Here is a 21,205-nt window from a genome sequence, read left to right on the forward strand (position 1 = left end):
TTATTATTTGTCTTCTTGAGTCTAGCCATTCTGACAGGTGTAAGGTGATGCTCCTTGTGGTTTTGATTTGCATTTTCCTGACGATGAGTGATGGTGAACCTCTTTGCATGTGCCTGTTGGAAAAATGTCTCTTCAGGTGCTCTGCTCATTTTTAATCAGATTATTAGGTTTTTTTCTTGGTGTTGAGTTGTATGAGTTTTTTATATTTTTTTGATATTAATTCCTTGTTGCATATATTATTCATGAATATCCTCCAGTTCAGTATATTGCCTTTTCATTTTGTTGGTTTCCTTTGCTGTGTAAAAGCTTTTTGTTTTGGTATAGTTGCAATAGTTTATTTTTGCTTTTGTTTCCTTTGCATGAGGACACATGCTTAGAAATATGTTGCTAAGGTCAATGCCCAAGGGATTACGATCTATGTTTTCTTCTAGCAGTTTTATGGTGTCAGGTCTCATACTTAGGTCTTTAATTCTTTTTCGAGTTTACTTTTGTGTATCGTGTAAGAAAGTGTTCCAGTTTCTTTTCTTTGCATGTAGCTGTCCAGTTTTCCCAGCACCATTTGTTGAAGAGACTGTCTTTTCCCGTTGTATATTCTTGCCTCCTGTAAAGGACATTTAAAAATTAAATTTTTTTTTTCTCTTTCAGAGAATTGTAAGTGCTCAGAGCTTGGCTGAAGATGATGTGGAATGAAAAACCAATATCAACATAATCTCAATTAAAAATATTTTTAAAATCTTAACTCGGAAGATGAGCAGCTCTGGGGGAATAAGGGCAAATAGGCTGGTTATGGACTGTCCTACACTGAAATCTACCAAAGTTAATTTTTACTTTGTGTAGATCCATTTGTCTGTTTTATTTATTTTTCCCAGTGAAAAGTGTATTTTGATAGAAGTCTTTTCATTTTATAAATACACTACGAGTTACCGAAATGTCATGGATTTATTTTATTCCTAAAATGTGCAATTAAAATGTACATATAGCGTCACATTTCTTACGTTAAAAATACTCTGCTTAGTTTTGAAAGATAGGTCAAGAAAATGTAGGAGAAAGTTGAAGAATGCACGTGTTTTGTTTTGTTTTTTTTTTTTAAAGCTAGTTCATTTTGTTCTACATAAAAGAATTGGATAGAAACCTGCTTTATCAAAACTAAGCATTAAAATCTTTGAGAGGTCATTTCTTTCTTTTTAATCTCTTAATACGTGAGATGTGCTGCTGTGCTGTATTAACTCACCTCCCTGTGTATTTGTCTTGAAATGTTTTGTTTAAACCAGTGGGCTTAATGTGTTCTGGATATTTATCTCCATGCATTTTAGCTGTATGTAGTTGCAGATAGCACTGGGAATTAGATCTGTGTCATTCTTAATCTAGCCATGTGAGCTTCACCAATTACTGTCTGCCCTCTTTCCTCTTTATAAATGAGGCAGTTGGTCTGCTAATTCAGAGAAGTGTCCCTTTCAGCTTTTAATTCATTTGTTTCTGTTTAGCATCTATTTTCAAATCCACCTTTTCCTGAGGTATATGTTTGTTTGGACAACCAGGCCTTGCATTTTTTTATACTCTGAATTTTGCATGCTTGCCTGACTTTGTATTTTTGAGTTGATCTCCCCCCACCCCCCACCTTTTTTTAAAGATCTAACTTGTGTTGGTTTTCACCGAAATCCTATGGTTCTGTCACTGTCGTAAATCTGAAACTTAACTTTTAGGTAGCTGGGATGATACGCTTGTAAAATGTTTGTTCCCTTTGCTTTTATCTTCAGTGTATCTCCTTAATCCTCTTTCATTTACCTTGTTACGATGAGAATAAGGTGTAACCTTGTAGCTGAAGATTTGGAAAGAATGGAGGTGTTCTCAAAATAGTGACGTGTTTTCTGCAGTCACAGATTCAACATCGGGCCTGAGAATAAAGATCCTTGGTACTTGCTGTCATCTGTTGAACTGAGTAACAATTCCTCCCTGTATAGGTTGCCTTTACTCTGTCTAAAAATCTGGAGAGATCCCAAAGACTTTGCCTAGGTACCAGACTTTTTATTTTGTTTTACTTACAAATTTTCCTTAACCTTGGGTTTTTGTTGTGGTTGAGATCTAAAGGAGAGCGTTTGCAGTATGGTTCTAAGTTTTTGCCTCTGGACATCCCCACACCCTTTGGCAGGTCACATTACATCTCTGAACTCACCTCCTAGTATTCTCGTCTGTAAAAGAACATCAGACCACGCGACTCAGACATTTAAGGACTCTTCCTTGTGTATCTTCCACATGTGTAATCCTGAACCCTTAAACAGTGTGCTTTTATTTTTGATAACACCCAGCCTGCTCTTTTGTGGGGATAGGGAGGTGACCAGTGCAAACATGCTAGTTAGTTTTACCAATAGATCCCAAATCCAAAGCAGGGCAATGGCGATTGGTCAGTGATTGACCACATCGGTAGGAAACAAGTTTTTGTCCTGTGCCCACCCCAGCCAGAGCGAGTGTTGAGACCAGGGGCATCCAGAATATAGGTTAGAGTTAGTATATGGAGGCAAGAACAAGGGGCAGGCAGCTTGGCAAGGGAGGAATGGACCCAGAGAAACTAAGGACTAGCTGGAGGAGTGAGGGATTAACTTAGCTGTGTGGGAGGATGTGAAGGCTATATGCTCTGGAGAATTCTGTACTCTGAGCTGGGTATCACTTAGTTTTCTGAAAAATAACCAGCTTTGATGTAATACTTGTTGAAAAGGCTGTGGTATCTTCCCATTAGATTTGATTATGCTGTCATTTTCTTACTTAAATGATGGTTTTCAGAACACGTGCCACTTCTGAAAGTCGTTCTGTTAAAAAACAAAACAAAACAAACCCAAGCAAGGTTTTCCCCAGATACTTAATGTGCTGAACACCATTTCCTGTCTAAAGTTTTAAATGGTGGTGGAACCACGCAGTCAGTAGGGGCGATGCTGGCCCAGTGGTCCTCAGCCCAAGATTTAGGTAGAGTGGTGACAGCCTGAGTGCGCCCATGTCCTAATGTTGCATGCATGGGTACTGTCTTTGGAAATGGAAATATGTATTTGTGTATGTTGGTGCACTTCCTTGGGAAAGATCGATTTTTCGATTCCACAGTTGTACTTCAGGTGAAAGCACACTTAAGATGGGCTTACCTGACTGTCCTGCTAGCCTGTTAACAGATGACTAGGACTTAACATTCACATTGAACTTCTGTAAAGTACATAAAACCTAGTATGGTGGCCATAGTAGGCACTCAGTAAATGTTTGAGTCCTCTTACCCTTCGGTAATTGATTTTTTTTTTTTTTTTTAACTAAATTTCTGCTTTTCTGACCTTGTTGAACCAACTTCTGGACCAGAGTATTAATGAAATATTGCCGAAGAGAGTTTGAGAAAATTGGTATATGATGCAGATATTACACAAAATTCTTTCTTGTAACAAAAAATGCAGTTTTATTATTGCTTGTGCCTCAGCTGTTTTAAGTGAATATTAAAGGGCTTGGAGAACATGTTGGCTTGGTGTGTATTTGCAGAAGTGAAATCTGAATTTGATGACTGGCAGTGGTGGTACCTGCCTCTAGGTTGACATCCCTTAGAGAAGGTTGACAGTTGGGCAGCTCCTCCCAGGAAAAGGCACATTTGCCTTTGACTTCATATCCCAGGTTAAGAACCCCTGCTTTAATGTCAGCTGGTGAGGATTCTGGGTCATCGTGATTCCCCAAGTTTAACAGGTACCTGGAAGGATTGCTAAAGCACATTGCTGGGCAGCAGGTCAGACGCAGGAGCACATTTTCAGTATTTCTTTTTTTAATTAAAAAAAAAGTGATTTTCATTTAAGTAAACTCTGTGCCCAACTTGGGGCTCGAACTCATGACCCCAAGGTCAAGAATCACATGGTGTATGCACTGAGCCGGCTAGGTGCCCCCTGTTAGAATTTCTAATGAGTTCCCAGGGTTTGGTGATGCTGCTGGACTGGGGCCATGCTGTGAATGTGACCCAGCAGCAGTCAGGGGTGACCTAGAAAACATGAATAGGAAATTATTGTAGGATAGCGAGTGTTCATGTCCCAGATGATGTGCTTCAGCGGTGCACTCTGTAAAAATGAGGTGTGTAATTAAAAAGCCAGCCAACTGGTGGTAGTATGTGATTATTTAAGAACACCCAGTACTCATTTGATAATCCAAAGCATAAAGACCGTCAATTACAGACTTTATGTTCGAGATAGGCCAGTCCATTTAAATGTTTTTTTAGGATTTTTTTCCCCCATAAATAGCCCATTAACTAGACACATAAATTAAGCAGAAATTCCATTCCCTGGGGTGTGCTCAGGTCCCGATCTTGACCGTTTGTGTGCTTGAGCCCCATGTCTGGCTGTGAGCTGACAGGGCAGAGCCTGCTTGAGATTTACCCTCTCTTGAAATAACAGAAAAAATTTACATTCACTAAGCATTTTGATTGTGAGTTCTAAAATTTTTATTTGATATTTGTGTCTGGGCAAATCAAATGGATTTTTTCCTTTTAGAGTGTCTCCAGGACATTTTATATATGGAACCTTTTCCTTCACTTTTAAAGGCTTACAGCTGTGTTATGGAAACAGTCCAGGAGGCATTGCAGAGGTACTGAATTCTTGTTTAATTTCCATTGGTATTGATAGAGGAGTCAAACACTTCCCGACAATATGGATATAGAAGCTAGGAGTCAGGGGTGAGGGGAGAAAATGAGTAAGAGAGGCTGTGGTTAAGCTAGAGCTTGATCTGAAAAATGTGTGCCTGGTTCGGGGAGAAAACGGGATCCCACTGGAGCTTCACTGAGATCTTAAGATCCATGTAGCCTTGCCTTTTCTTGGTAGCCTAAGGAAGTAGCTAGACTGAAGTGAGCTGGCCTTTCAGCTTGTACCTGGGCAGAGTGGGTATGTTTGAAGTTGTAAAGCAGAACGCGCACGAGACCAGTCCCTGGAGAGGTGGACCGTGCTCGCTCAGTGACCTCTGGACAGTGACATCGTACATGCAGCTGTTCACTCTATTCGGCATTTTGGTCTTAGCAGAGACTGATTCTTACAAAAAATTATATCAATGTGCCATTTTTTTTAGAGCCCTGCACTAGTTTTCAAAAGCTTCCCCTGCAGTTAGGACTCCAGTAGCAAGTATAGAAGCCCAGCTTGAATTAGCAGAAGTGGCATTTGTTGCCTCAGGAAAAGTACGTCTAGCCTTTCAGATTAGAGTGAGCTCCCTAAACCTGACCGTCCCCTCCACCTCTGCATCTCACTGCTAGTTTGACTTTTACTAACAGACTGAAAGAGGCTGGATCTCCAGGCCTCACATAGAGGATGACAAACATTTCCTCACTCCAGAATGTATTCACTCAGACTCCCTACTATCTCAGACAGTCGCTGTTCCCCTCATAGCTTAAGAAACCTGCCCAGGGACGCCTGGGTGGCTCAGTCGGTTGAGCGACCGACTTCGGCTTGGGTCATGATCTCACAGTTTGTGAGTTCAAGCCCCACGTAGGGCTCGGTGCTGACAGCTCAAAGCCTGGAGCCTGCTTCTGATTCTGTGTCTCCCTCTCTGCGCCTCCCCCACTCATGCTCTTTGTCTCAGAAATAAATAAACGTAAAAAAAAAATTAAAAAAAAAAAAAAGAAACCTGCTCAGTGTTGCATGATAAATGGAAGATTCAGGATCCCCCCCCCCCCCACCATCTTTATTGAAGTAAGATAAATAAATTAAGATTTTATATATTTAAGATGTGCGATGTGATGTTGGGGTATAGTGGACATGAAATGATTCCCATAGTCGGGCTAACTAACATCTGTCACCTCAGATATGTTACCTTTTTAGGTGTGTGATGTGAGAATACTTAACATCTACTCTCTGCAGGGGCGCCTGGGTAGCTCAGTTGGATAAGCGTCCGACTTTGGCTCATCACGGTCTCACAGTTAGTGAACCCCATGTCGGGCTCTGTGCTGACAGTTCAGAGCCTGGATCCTGCCTCGGATTCTGTGTCTCCCTCTCTCTGCCCTTTCCTTGCCTGCTCTCTGTCTCTGTCTCTCAAAAATAAACAAACATTAAAAAAAAAAACACTACTCTCTGCAAATTTCAAGTATACAACACATTTAACCATATAGTCCCCATGCTCCAGAACTTATAACTGAAAGTTTGTACTGTGTGTTCAACATCTTCCAATTTCTCTTACTCCCTTGTCCCTGGCAACCACCATTCTACTCTATGAGTTTGATTTGGTTTTCCCAAAAAAATTAAAAAAAAAAAAAATTTTTTTAACCTTTATTCATTTTTGAGAGGCAGAGAAAGAGCATGAGCGAGGGAGGGGCAGAGAGAGAGGGAGACACAGAATCTGAAGCAGGCTCCAGGCTCTGAGCCTCAGCCCAGAGCTGGACACTGGGCTCGAACCCACGAACTGTGAGATCATGACCTGAGCCGAAGTCGGACGCTCAGCCGACTGAGCCACCTAGGGACGACCCCCCCCCCCCCCCCCCCCCCCCCCCCGCCAAATTGTGTTTTAAAGTAGTCTCTACACCGACCTGGGGCTTGAACAACCAACCCCGAGATCAGGAGTTGCATGTTCTCTGACTGAAGCAGCCAGGCACCACAGCAGAAGATTGATTTGTTTAGATGCCACCTATAATTGAGATCATGGTCTTTTTGTTTGGGGCTTATTTCACTTGGCATAATATCCTCCAGGTTTATCCGTGTCAGAAATGGTAGGATTTCCTTTTTTTTTTTCCTCCCTTTATTTTGAGAGAGTGAGTGGGGGAGAGGCGGGCAGAGAGGGAGAGAATCCCAAGCAGACTCTGCAATGACAGACATGGAGCTGGATCTCACCAACCATGAGATCATGACCAGGACTGAAGTCAAGAGTTGGTTGCTTAACTGACAGCCACCCCGGTGCTCCAGAATTTGCTTTTTTAAGGCTGAATATCCACCTCCACCCCACCCCCCACCACACACACACACACACACACACACACACCTGTAACCTTTCATTTATCCACCGACAGACATTCAGTGTCTTCTCCTGCCTTGCCTCTGGCGAACGACACTATGACGACCAGGGGGGTGCAGCTGTCTCTTTGAGATCATGGTTTCATTTCTTTCAGTCATATCCCCCGAAGTGGGATTGCTGGGTCACGTGGTAGTTCTGTTTTTAAGTTTTTGAGCCATCTCCACACTCTTCCGCAGTGACTACACCAACAGTTCCAAAGGGAGCGGGCTCCCTTTCTCCACAGCCTTGCCAACACTTGCCGTTTTGACTTTGATAATGGCCGTCCTGGCAAGTGTGAGGTTATATTGTGCTCTTGTCAATTTCCCAGATGGTTAGTGAGGAGCACTTTTTGGCCATTTGTATGTCTTTGGAAAAAAATGTCTACCGGGGCCTTTGCCTGTTTTTAAGATTGGGTTGTTGTTGTTTTGTTTTGTTTTTGTTCTGTTTTTGTTTTTGTTTTTGTTTTTTTTGCTTTAGGTTGTAGGAGTTCATATTTTTTTGGATATTAACCTCTTTGATGAGACGTGGTTTACAAGTATTTTCTTTCATTCCATTGGTTGCTTTCCCACTTTGTTGGTTTCTCTTGCTGTGCAGAAATTTTTTACTTTGATATAGTCCCATTTATGTTTCCACTGTAAACGTTATGAAACTACTTAATAACTTTGCTTTTAAAATTCTGAATTTCACCTTTACGATTTTTCTTATAACATTTCCAGAACTCTATTTCAAATATCAATCATATTTGTAAATTTATTTTTGGTGTTTTACTTTTTTTTTTTTTTTTAAGTTTATTTATTTTGAGAGGGGGGTGTTGGGGCAGAGAGAGGGAGAGAGAGAATCCCAAGCAGGCTCCACACTATCCGCGCAGAGCTCCACCATGGGGCTCAGTCTCATGAAACGTGAGATCATGACCTGAGCTGAAATCAAGAGGCTGACGCTCAACCCACTGAGCTACCCTGGCACCCTGGTGTTTTACTTTTTTAATTGAAGCATAATTGACACCAAGTTATATTGGTTTCAATTATGCAACATAGTGATTCAATAATTCTATACATTGTGCAGTGCTCGCCATGATAAGTATAGTTACTGTACAACATTATCACAGTATTAGCGACTGTAATCCCTTTGCTGTACTTTTTATCTCGGTGATTAATTATAACTGGAAGTTTGTACCTCTTCGTCCCTTTCACCTATTTCGCTCCTCCCTTCACCCCCCTCCCCTCTGGCAATCACTAGTTTGTCCTCTGTATTTATGACTCTGCCTCTAGTTTTCGTTTGTTTGTTCATTTGGTTTTTTAGATTACACATGTAAGTGAAATCATGGTGTTTATCTTTTTCCGACTTACTTCACTCAGCACTATACCCTCTAGGTCCATCCATGTTGTCACAAATGGCAAGATCTCATTCTTTTTATCACTAATATTCCACTGTGTATATATGCACCACTTCTGTATCCATTCATCCATCCATGGACACTTAGTCTACTTCCATATCTCAGCTACTGTAAATAATGCTGTGATGAACGTGGAGGTGCATACATCTTTCTGAATTAGTATTTGGGGGGGGGTAGGGTTTAATACTCAACAGTAGAATTACTGGGTTATATGGTATTTCTGCTTTTAACTTTTTCAGGAATCTCCATACTGTCCTAGTGGCTGCACCAGTTTGCATTCCCACCAATAGTGCACGAAGGTTCCCTTTTCTCAGCATCCTTGCCAACACCTGTTATTTCTTGTCTTCTTGATTCTAGCCCTTCTGACAGGTGTGAGGTTTTGATTTGTGGTTTTTCATTGTGGTTTTGATTTTCATTTCCCTGACGATGAGTGATGTTGAGCATCTTTGCATGTATCTGTTGGAAGAAGGTCTTCGGAAAAATGTCTTCTTTGGAAAGATGTCTGTTCAGGTCCTCTGAACAATCTGTAATCAGATTGTTAGTTTTTTAAGTGTTGGGTTGTAAAAATTCTTTATATATTTTGGATATTAACCCTTTGTCAGGTATTTTATGTGCACATATCTTCCATTGAGTAGGTTGCATTTTCATTTTGTTGGTGGTTTCCTTTGTCTTCCAAAAGCTTTTTAGTTTAATGTAGTCCCACTTGTTTTTCCTTTTTGTTACCTGGCTTTTGGTGTCAAATTGAAAAAATCATCACCAAGGCTAATGTCAAGGACCTTTTCCCTTATGTTTTCTTCTAGGGGTTTTATGGTTTCAGATCTTACAGTTAAGTCTTTAATCCATTTTGAGTTGATTTTTATATATGTTGTAAGATAAGAGTTCACTTTCATCCTTTTACATGCAGATATCCAGTTATCCCAACACCAGTTTTTGAAGACTGTTTTATTCCTCCTTGTATATTCTTGGCACCTTTGTTGAGGGTTAGTTGACTGTAATAAGACTTAGGGTTTAAAATAAGGGTAACTTGCACTTTACTTGACTGCCTGTTTGAGAGATAGGGTAAAAGGAATTGGGGCGACTTTTTTTTTTTAAAGAATGTAGGTACTGGGCCACCTGGGTGGCTCAGTTGGTTAAGCGTTCGACTTGGGCGCAGGTCATGACCTCATGGTTCCTGAGTACAAGCCTTGCATCGGGCTGTGTGCTGTTAGTGCAGAGCCTGCTTCGGATCCTCTCTCTATCTCTCTCAAAAGCAAATAAGCATTAAAAATAAAAAAACGTAGGTACTTTTCACCAAAGATGAAAGACATAATGGGCAAACAAAACAAAATGGCCACTATATATAATTCATGTCACACGTAGAATGGTTGCTTCTTTCTTGAGAGGGTACAAAGCCTGAGGAATTGAAAGCACAAAACGTTATTGAAATTATGTCTTCTCTCTTCTAAAAATGAGAGTTTTGTTTTTGTTTTTGTTTTCTGCTCTGTAACTTTGCATTGTCTAACATAAAAATCTCTTTGCTCCCTCCCAAGTCACTAATATATAGTTAATCCTTCAGGAAGGAATGCCATGACTCCTAAGCTGCGGTCACAGTCTGGACCGGGTAACAGGGCCAGAGTGTTGGAAAGGCAGGCTGGAGAGCACATGGGCCTGGAGGGCTGGGATGAGCTCGGGCTCGCGCGGAGTGGCGGCTGGGGCTGGGGGCTGGGCTCCGGGTGCGGACGGTACCTTTGCCAGAACTTGCTCCTCTCCTAGATTCTGTTTCATTTAGGATTGCTCCCATCTCTCCATTCTTCCTGGGTGATTTCATGCTCTCTGGCTTCATTGGCACCTACGTCCCCTCACTGAGCTCGGGTGGGTGTGGGTTCCTGCTTGCTCAGCATCACATGGCTGTGTGCAGGCACCTCACGTGACTTGTACAGAATTTAATTAATTCCCTTGCACAGGCTCCTTCTGAGCTGTCCTCCACTTGGCTCTTACCTACTCACCACACTACACCAATGACCAAACCTCGCCCCTCCTATTCTTTCTGTGTGTCTGATCCATTCCACTCTGGCCTCACTGCTGCTCTAGGATATTTGTTTATAGTTACTGTGCAGCCTCATCGACTCTGATCCACTCTGCTGCCCCAGGAATTGCTCTGAAACGTCCCTCTCGTGTGGCATCCAAGGCCCTTATAATCAGACACTTGACTAATTCTCCAATCTCATTCACCAAGATCTACTGTAATTTTTTTAGTAACGTCCTGTTCACCCACCAGACCACTCCTAAATACGTATGTCTTAGTGATGATTGGGTTTCTCAGCATAAAGTGTAGTTAAATGCTTAGTAAATACTTAATGAATGGAAATCCATATGATCAGAAGTTGGCTGGGAATTTTTCACAATGAAACAAATATAAAAGATTTTTTGACATGAAACATGAAGGTACATGGAAGGACAAACAGAATATCGTTGTGAAGAGTGATAATATCTCTTTTAAAAGCTACTTATTAAGTCATTGGGTTTATTATTTTTTTCTAGGTTTATTTTGGTGGCACCTGGGTGGCTCAGTTGGTTAAGCGTCCCGACTCTTGATCTCAGCTCGGGTCACGATCTCACAGTTCGTGAGTTCGAGCCCCACATTGGACTCTGTGCTGACAGAGCCTGCTTGGGATGCTTGGGATTCTCTCTCTACCCACTCCCATCAAGGCAGAACAAAGGACATAGAAGTTTATTCAATACACCACAAGATGGGCAGTGCAGCAAAGAGACCGTCTGCAGCAAGGTGGCAGTGAGGGGCCACAGTCACGGGGTGGAGTGAGGGAGATATGGGAATGCATGGAATTTTCCCTTTTTTGGTAACTGTGCCTGGTTGTAAGTAGCCCATTGGTTAATTAGAGCCTGTGGTTATTACGAGGTGGGTCACTTAGTGAGCCTGCTTGCCCGAAGCTTGTGGTGGTCGGTGAGCCCTGTGGGCTCTTTGACCTTACTCAGGTTTACCCTTGGTCAAGCCTGTTGCTTAGAAGCCGCCTCTACAAAAAGGTTTTTACTCCTTTATTTTTTTACCAAAGACAATACCAAGCAGCATTCTAGATATTTCTCTTAATGCTTTCAGCTGTCTGCTGAACTTGAGGTTTCTTCCCAAATGCTCCGGGACCCAAAGGCCTTGATTTTGAGAGTAGACACAGGTACACCAAACGTCCATGGAGAGGGGCAAGTGAGTGGACAGGGAGGTGTTCTGACTTGTAATTTCCATGTGGCGAAATTGTCGACCCGTTGTCCGTTTATTTGGGCCTGTGAGTTGAGTATATTTCTGTTGATTCTCTAATAGAAACAAAATGGCCGGCCAGCCTGCTTTCTGAATAAAGGGGGACATTCAACAGGAAATATGCAGAATTTCCATGTTCTTCCTTTTGCAATGTGTAACTTCCCTTCTGCAAAAGGGCCTACAGATCTGACTGTACTTAGTTAATTAAAATAGTTTTAATTCCACCTCTTTTCTAAGAAAATGGGAAAATCATTTTTCGTGAAGCCTCTAGGTGATGGCATCATCAGGATGCTGGGGGAAGCAGGGAGACTGGAAAACACAAAGTCATCTCAACACCAGGGGAAGCCATTCACTCAGTTCCACAGACTTGTCTGGAATGCGTTGTACACCTCTGGCCGCCCAGACAGCACATCTTCCTTCAGGACACGTCTAGTGTCCTGTTAGCTCTGTGTCTCACGTTCATCATACCTCCTGAAAGACGTTCTGAAATGTCTCTGTGTTTGGACAGAGTCCCACACTGAGACACCTCAGGCCAGTTGACTTTCTGTGTCACCTCCCCCGCCCCGCCCCGCCCCACGGCCTTCCGTTTGGTCAGATCAGTGCTGCTCCAGCTCCCAGTGTTGGTTTTCATCCAGCGGGTCGGGGGCATGCCAGTCCTTGCATGCAAAAAGATGTGCCTGAAGCTATTCTCCAAGGGAGGCTGGCTGCCAGGGGGTCAGGGACCTTTTCAGGGCTAACCGCATTCCTCACCTCTGATCCTTTAACAGACACTTAGAATATTCTGGGTTCCTCAGATTGTGCTTCAGAGCAGTAAGAGCTGAGAGTTAATGATATCCTCTGTTAGAATTTTAGCCTAATCTTTCAAGTCCTCGGTTTTAAGAATCATTTGTAATCATGTTCCTTTATCTTATGCTCCCTTTAGGTACTGTTATAACATAAAAAACAGTGTATTTTGTAAAAACAAACTGCATTTGTGTAATGTTTTGACAGCTCAGGTGTTATTGAATTCACAAAGCTGAGGAAGGTAAGGATATTAACAAAGGACACAGTGACAGGGGGAGGCATGGAAGGATCCAGTGATTTGTTCAGCATCACTGAGTTAGTGATTAGGATGCATCCAGACTTGGGATGCTTGGGTGGCTCACTTGGTTGAGCATCCCACTTTGGCTTGGGTCATAATCTCACAGTTCGTGGGTTTGAGCCCCACGTCAGGCTCTGTGTTGACAGCTCAGAACCTGGAGCCTGCTTCAGATTCTGTCTCCCTCCCTCCCTCTCTCTCTCTCTGCCCCTCCCCCACTCATGCTCTGTGTCTCTCTCAAAAATGAATAAACATTAAAAAAAAAAGATGCATTCAGGCTCATCTTCCTGGTTTGTACCTGAGCCACACTACATCACAATGCTTTGAGGACCGCACAATGATATAAGTGTCCTCATCTCAACAGGATGTGTGTTTAAAAACTTCCTGTGGAAGGAGGTAAGCTCTAGTACGGCCGTGCTGTTTTGCTACTTCTGTTCATTGCAACACCTCTGGTGCCTAGCGTGGGTTCTAGCACGAGACAGGCACCTCAGTAAAAGCTAACTGAATTAATTAAAAAGACGTTAATTAAAACAATTTTGTGGAGCCTGACAGAAAAGGCTGTTAGTCAAACCTATGAGACTATGAGACCCCCCCATCTCAAAAAAGAGTAAACAAAAAAAGTAAGGACACAGGTCCCTGTGTCCTGAGCAACACAAAATACTTGGCACCGTAAAGGTTCATCTCTTCAATTATACCCTTCCTTTACCACAGCTATTCTCTCCCAAAACAAAGATACACAAACTTCCTTCTCACAGGGACTTAAGATCTGCGATAAGGAGGGGCGCCTGGCTGGGTCAGTCAGGAGAGCATGTGACTCTTGATCTCAGGTTTATGAGCTCAGACCCCACACTGGGGGTAGAGATTACTTATAACTGAGATCTTTTTTTTTTTTTTTTTTTTTTTAACTTTTTTTTTTTGCAACGTTTATTTATTTTTGGGACAGAGAGAGACAGAGCATGAACGGGGGAGGGGCAGAGAGAGAGGGAGACACAGAATCGGAAACAGGCTCCAGGCTCTGAGCCATCAGCCCAGAGCCCGACGCGGGGCTCGAACTCACGGACTGCGAGATCGTGACCTGGCCGAAGTCGGACGCTTAACCGACTGCGCCACCCAGGCGCCCCATAACTGAGATCTTTAACAACAACAAAAAAAGGTACGTGATAAAGATGTTTTCAGGAAACAGCCAAGCCAGCCCTAAAGTCAGAGTATGCTTAGAAGACACCCATCGTAACCAATTCTTACAAACCCTGACCTGTTTAAAATAATTTGTGATTTAAAGCGATTAAAATAGTTTGTGATTTAAAAACTTTTCAGTGGTTCATTCCATGCTGAAAAGCACTTGACAGATATCCTACAGTTAGAGGAATAAGCTCTCGTCAAGTCAAGAAAAAACATCTCCCCTAACCAGTTTTCAAAGGGTTCTGGGTTAGTCTAATTACAGACCGTATTCTTCATTTGTGGAGATAGGACACCTGACTTGCTGTCCTGGAGGCACACAGGAGTTTTTCAAGGATGGATTTGTCGGCCACAAACTTCTCTTTCAAGCACCTGCAAGCGGGTCATATTTTGTGCCCTTGTGATGTGACCCCATGAGACACAAGTAACAGGTGAGCTGTGTGTATACATATGCCTCATCTGAAAATGCTTTAAAGCTGCCAGCTGGGCCACATGGAAATTCAATCTCCATTGCGTAGGGCTCGAGGCAGCCGAGTTATTGGACACTGGAGCAGGCTTTTTGATAGGTATCAGCAAAGTATGTATCAGGTAGTATGTTTACAAAACCACATTCCTCCCTCCTCCCAGCGTTCCATCCAAATTTTGCACAGCCATCGCTGTTCTGACCCTGTTTGCTCGGAGATCGTCTGCCAGGTAGCGGACGACCCGGGTCTGCTTTAAGTCCAGAGGTGGACGGAGAAGACAGCGGGCGTCGAGCTGGCCCCTTCTCCAGTTCCAAGTTGGGGAAGGGGCCGCCTGGCCCGACCAGGCCGGCGGGTGGTGAGCGGCGCCTGTCCCGACCGCGGTCCCCCGGAGAACTCGCAGCCGGCAGGAATCAGAGCGAAGGAGGGCTCTGGCGCCATCTAGTGGCGGCGCTCCCGCCGGCGGCCCTGTCCCTGCGCCGGGCGCTGGGGAGTGGAAATGAGACCCCCGCCTCCCCCAGCCCGGAGCTGAGATTCTGTACAAAGTGCACACAGATCGTCAAGGGCAAAGCGAAAATGCTTGAACGTGGATATTTTTAGGGGGAAATAAAAGTGCATCCGGGAAATTGTACCAGAATAACATTTTGCCAAGTCTCTTGTTTCAGAGCCCCATAAATTTGAATGTTACATGGGAGCGGAGGCCAAATGAGAATGCGAAATACAGGACACTACTTGGAAGGATCCCTGACTTGTCAAAGAGGCCTCATTCCAACGTGAGCTTCAGAGTACCTCAAAGCAACCTATGTTTTGTGTAAAAGGCAAAGAGTAAAAAACGTGGCAGAGGGTTTCTTTAACTCCTTAACCTCCCAGTTCTGCGCAAAAATAGAGGGGCAGCCGTGGTGGGACAGATTTTGGAACCAGAGACTTGGGTCTTGGGTTCCAGATTTGCAACTTACTAAGGACTTCACTTCTTGGAGCCTCCTCGGATTCATTTCCAGAGAGGATGGTAGTGTCTCCTCAGCATGAAAACCCCGACTGCACCTACCATCTGTGTGTCCATGCCCATCCCCCCAGCACTGTGGGCGCACCTCTCCGAGCGGGGAGGTGGCCTGGCGGGGCATTGGCTTTGGACCACTGGTCGGCCTTGCTGCAGTCGTGCATCCTGCCTTCCGCATCATCTCCCCCTCGCTGCTAGATATTGCCGGTAGCAGAGACATGGTGTAATTTATCCCGTCTTAGCAAAACCTCTTGACGCTTTGTCCCCTGCAGCTGGCATCCCATTTCTGCTCACTTTTGCATTACAGCAAACTGTCTCCAAAGGGCTGTTCATAGCCGCTGTCTCCACTTCTCCCATGACCCACCTATCAGACTTTTGTCCTGGCCCTTTCACCCAGGCAGCTTTTGCCAAGGAAACTGGTGACCTCCTCGGTGCTGAATTCTGGGGTCAGTTCTCAGTCTTTATCTGCGACGGCCTATCAGCAGTACGGGACACGATCGCTCCCTTCTGGAAACCTTTTGTTCTCTTGGCTTCAGGACACTACATGCTGGAGTCTTTCTCCCCACACTGGCTGCTATTTCCCAGTGTCCAGGGCTCAGTCCTTGGATGTCTTTGCCAGTTACTCGCTCCTTGGTGCTCTTACGTAGTCCCGGGGCTGAAGATAGGATCTGTAGATGCCGACCACTCCAGAGTCGCGTCTCCAGCCTCCGCGTCGCCACTAAACTCCAGACAAAGAGAGCCAGCTTCCTGCGTGGCCTCTCAGACTTGGCATTCCAAACTGAACTTGCGATCTTCCCCTCCAGATCTGCTGTTAGGATAGGAAAAGATAGGCTAAAAGAGGCAGAGAGGGAAAGATTAGGACCGGAGGTCCCTGGGTGGGGAAAAACACAGAGTTTGGAACAATGCTGGGAGAGCCTGACCACAGCAGACTCCCTCAGGCATGAGGTCCCTCTCCAGAATGTCACAGACCCCACCTACTCCCCCTCGGGTTTCCCTCGGGAATTTGACAAGAGACCTGGCTAAAAGTAAGTAGACCAGAAAACAGATGACCCACAAGGACCAGCGTGGCCACAGACCTCTCCTTGTATGATGAAAATGAGCCAATCAGGAAAGGACAACCCAGCACCTAGCGTTTTCCAGCCAGTAAAGGTCGACCCTGAGAAGGAACGAAGGGGAACCGTGGGAAACCAGGACCCTTGCCTCTACTCGCAGGCGTTCACTTTTGAATGTCGCCTCTCTGTCAGGAGAGCTCTCCTACTATTCTTCCTTTCTGATCTTACGGTCTCAGGAACTTTTGTCTGCCGCCGCTCATTTTGCGTTCACCACTTTATTCTTCGAAGGGGCAAGACGACGAGTCCCGGTACTGAGGTAAAAAATCCTGCAACGCTGTCTCTGGGGTCATCTCCATCCTAACGAATGGTTCCTTCAGGCTTCCAGACACTCAGGCCAAAAATGTCCGTCATCCTTGACCCCTCTTTTTCTCTCACACCTCACATCCAGTCTGTCCACAAACCCTGTTGACTGCATACACTACATGGCCCTGAATCCAGTCCGTCCTCACCACCTCCCCCATCACTCTGGTTCCACGCTACTTTGTTGATCTATTTAATGCCCCTCTCCACCACAGAAGAAGCCCTCCATCCGTGAGAGCTGGGGTCCTGCCCACCCCCGGTTTTGTGTGTCACTGTATCCCCGGGGCTTCAAACTGTGGCCTAATAGGTGCTCAATAAATACTGGCCAATGAAAGAATGAATGAATGGAGCAATTCGGGAAGTGCAGGTATTTTATAAATGGTGGCAATCATTTTTCATTGTCCTCCTTAGATATTTAATGTGAATCGGAAGTTAAAAGAGGAAATTGCACTGCGAAGGAGCAGTCAGACACATCCGTGTGTAGTATGTCTGTAGTTTACCTTAAAACACTTCAGGGACGCCTGGGTGGCTCAGTCGGTTGAGCGTCCGACTTTGGCTCAGGTCACGGTCTCAAGGTTTGTGAGTTCGAGCCCCACGGCGCCCTCTCTGCTGTCAGCACAGAGCTTGCTTCGGATCCTCTGTCCCTCTCTCTGACTCTCTCAAAAATAAATTTAAAAAACCCCCTCAAAACTGCACACTTCAGCAAGAAAAGAAATAAATGAAGCAAAGCTGGCAAAACGTAAACGATTGTAAAATGGAAGCGATGCGTGTGTGTTTGTTATACTGTATTCTTTCTGTGTGTTTGAAAAATTCTAGTAATGGAAAAGTAACAGCATGATTGGCAGCATTTGTGGGATACCAGCTGCAGCAGCGTCGATTCAAAGCCACCTGCCCGATCGTGGCTGCCCGCCGAGCCGGAGGACCCCAGACGGCCAGCGAGGGCCCTGCGGTCCTGGGGGTGGGGGGTGGGGGGCCCGGCTTACCTGCCAGGCCCGTGCAGAGAACCACAGCGGCAGCAGCGTGGGTGCGGTGCTCCCATCGTGGCTCCTGAGAGATGACAGGTCCGCCTGAAATGCAGCCCTTCGGAGGTGCTCTCAAACAGCTCAGCTGTTTCTGGCCAAAAGGCTTTTGGTGCGGGGCCAGATTAATGCCTTTTGAACTTGGAGACTGAGAAAAAAAGTTTAAGTTGAACTCAGAAGCCTGACAGAGCTATGTGCCAAAGCTAAACAGAAATGAAATAATGACGCTCCCTCCATGTGGCTTAAATGGGATAGCTCGAGATGCTGTCGGGTTCAGTGTGACAGCGTGTTTGAAGGTGTTCACGAATGGTGTTTTCTTCCCCCTGGCTTCAAAGTAAATTCTGGGAAGTGCGTTTTGCTGTTTTCTCTAGGTTGTGGGATCTGGGGTGATTTTTTTTTTTTCTTACGGTTTCCTGTGGTTTTCAAAATTCCTGCCTCCACCGCATAGTATTCTCACAGTAAGAGAAAACGAAGCGTGGGCTTTTTGCCTCTACCTCCTGTGTCAGTTGGGATGCTTTCCACTGTGACAGCAAATCCAGATCATGCTGTAGCGGAACGGGGCTCTGCTGCTTCCTAGACAGGGCCGGTGAGCATCAGGTACTGGGATGAGCCTGGACCTTCTTTCCCGTCTCCCTTTGTCCTGCAGGGACGAATCCTCGAGCTTTAGCTCCATTTTCAGGCAGATGCTTCCCTTGTGGTCGTGGTACAGCAGTAAGGGCTTTAGCGTCTTTCCAACCTCAAGTCCAGTGGGAACGACGTCAGTCCCCTGATTCCTGGCAAAATGTCCCTGGTACTCACCGGCTCATCTGCCCACCTGTAACCCAATGCCGTGTGGAGAGGGTGATAGAGGATAGAGCAAAGGACTGGCTTGTGTCTAGGTTATGTGCCTCTCCCCTGAGATGGAGGTGGGACCCTCTCCCCAAAGCGCATGGGCTAGGGCTAGGGAAACATCGTTTCCTGGAGGGAATTTGGTATCCAGTTAACAAAAGGAGGGGAATAGATGGCGGATAGCCAGAATATCACAAATGCCGTCTTCCTACCTACATCCAGAAATTATTTGCAATAACGCCATGCAGAGAAAGCTTAGGCCAAGGAAAGCTACTATAATTGAACCCAGAATGTAGCTCTGAGCTTCCTGGTGGCCAAGGCAAAAGGGAAAGTCTTGTTTACAGACTGCTAGCTCATCAGGATTAAACCGCAAGGAAGAATCAACAACAGACAAAACGATTCCAAGGCTCATTTTAAGCTGTCCACTTCCTCCGTTTTCTCTGTCCATCTCCAACAAGAGCTCTTATCCCCTGTCTGCCTAGAGACACCATATGGCCTGCTGCCCTTTCTTTGCAGTTAAATACGAAACTATCAGAATATCCGGGGGGCTGGGATCAGCGCCGCGATCACATTTCACTGTGTACTCCCGGAGGGAGGCAGCGAAGCTGAACTCGGAAAGGCAAAAAATCCACTGCCATCACATCATCCATTAGTCAGAACAAAGGGTCGAGACACTTGGAATTTAGTTCTGTTTCTCTTTTAGAGTCATCTGCAAGCCCTCCCCGCCCCAGCCTGACTCTGTGGAAGAGGAGTGAGCCGGATCAGATGGTGACGCCAGCGTTCCTGCCTGACTGCAAGAAAGCGCCTTGCACAGCGGGGAAGGTGGAATCCTGCTCGCCGAAACCCATTTCACAATGGTTTTTGCATCAAAAAGGTTTTCCGAGGTTTTCCTCCCAGACCACGTAGTTTCTCACAGATCCTGAGGGTTTCACACTCCATTCTTTTTCCTGTGTTGACAAGCGGAGGAAGCACATCTGTTTAGGCCGGGCGGGTGTGGCGCTGGCCGGGCCCCTGCCCTGCTCTCCTGGGCTTGCCTGTTGACGAAGCGGGAGCCCAGCCAGGCCGGCCAGCAGCTGCAGGTGTTGAGCGGAGGGCTGGCCAGAGAGCTGCTCACTTGGCCCCCGCAGGGAGCCTTCCTGACAAATGTCACCGCTGCTTTGGGAAAAGAAAATGTTGACCGGGTGACCCCTTCCTCCCCACTCCTAAACTTCAAGTTTACAGAGTACCTGCAGGGAACTGTTGATCCCCCAAAGTGAGGGGGAGGAGGGCACCTTTTGGTCTTACTCCTGCTTGGGATATTTTCCTCTCTAGAGTGGTCCTATTTGCACCTTAGTAATGGCCAGCATTATTATTATTATTATTATTATTATTTTTCCTGGAAAAGCCGTATAGGAGACTAATTTGACTGTAGGAAGGAAATGATTTGTAACCTTTCCTGTATGATCTGTTCAGTCTCTCTCTTGTGTTATTCTTATGGTCTGGACTTCAGTATTTTATTTTATTAAAAAAACCTTTTTTTAATGTTTATTTATTTTTGAGAGAGACCGAGATCAGGTATGAGCAAGGGTGGGGCAGACAGAGAGGGAGACACAGAATCCGAAGCAGGCTCCAGGCTCTGAGCTGTCAGCCCCAATGTAGGGCTCAAACTCACAGACCGTGAGATCATGACCTGAGCTGAAGTCGGACGCTTAACCGACTGAGCCACCCAGGCGCCCCTGGACTTTAGTATTTTGACTTGGAGTCGTATGGTCTGTTGAGCATCCTTTTGGCTCCCCAGAACATATGTGAGTGGACAGCAGTCGCCTCTCCAAGGTGAGGACTGTTGCTTAGAATTGGTCTTAGTTATTTCAGCCTTCTGTTGGGGACTAGGATGTCACCTGGTAAGAATATGCCTTAGGTCGCCTGCCATGGTAGAAGGACATCACCACAATAAAGAACATTTTCGGCTGCTTTGTCTCTCCAGGCCGCGATGGCTTTCTTCCAACACAGACACCCCACTAGGTCACTATTCATCTTATATAGTCGGAAGCCTTGTTTCAAACATTGGGTTGCAAAGTACAGTGGATCTCATGATGACACATGGTTTTTCATATTTCAGTAGTTTTTGTGAGTCTGTCACAAATGGACTGATTTCGCTTTAAGCCAAGGTCTTTTATTTTGTTAACTTTTATTATGCTAAAGGTCTTTTATTATGCTATGATAATGCATAAACACAGATTAAAGGGTTTTTTTTCCCCCCCTGAGAATAGTTGTCTACTCTCAACGGGAAAGAATACCGCAACTCGACTGATGGCAGTGCCATGGACTGTTTTATGGTGGAAGAAAATAATGTAGCAGCTAAAATAAATGTGTGCTTTGCTTGAGCAAGGATCATTTATGAAATTGCCCAGTCAGGGGCTACACCCAGGACTTGCCTTCTGTAGAGGTTGTAACAATTACACAAAACCCAGGGAGACTTCCTTGAAACAAGCAAATGTTGCCAGTTGACAACAGGAATGTAAACATGACTCCAATTAGCGAATATACTAATGGCTCTTTCCTATCTGGGATTTTAGCTGTGTTAGCTACGAGAGGAAAATTTCTCCCTCTGTCTTCCCACTTGCTCATCTCCAATTAAATTAC

At 45.0% G+C, this 21,205-nt stretch overlaps 1 protein-coding gene across 3 annotated transcripts in view; it reads left to right on the plus strand.

The window, feature by feature from the left end:
- The window catches only part of TOMM20 (translocase of outer mitochondrial membrane 20), a 35,051-nt gene extending 14,105 nt beyond the window's left edge, over positions 1 to 20,946 (plus strand). For 2 of the 3 annotated variants that reach the window (XM_045437318.1, XM_045437320.1), the window contains one exon: positions 19,287 to 20,946. In XM_045437318.1, the coding sequence (XP_045293274.1) occupies positions 19,287 to 19,489 (203 nt within the window). In that variant the 3' untranslated portion in view covers positions 19,490 to 20,946. Of the gene's footprint in view, positions 1 to 645; positions 3,484 to 19,286 lie in introns of those variants that run through there. The other variant, XM_045437319.1, reaches the window with a different exon arrangement.
- The last annotated feature ends 259 nt before the right edge of the window (positions 20,947 to 21,205 follow it).

Source organism: Leopardus geoffroyi, chromosome D2, assembly GCF_018350155.1.
Source record: "Leopardus geoffroyi isolate Oge1 chromosome D2, O.geoffroyi_Oge1_pat1.0, whole genome shotgun sequence".
In the NCBI taxonomy this organism is placed as follows: Eukaryota; Metazoa; Chordata; class Mammalia; order Carnivora; family Felidae; genus Leopardus; species Leopardus geoffroyi.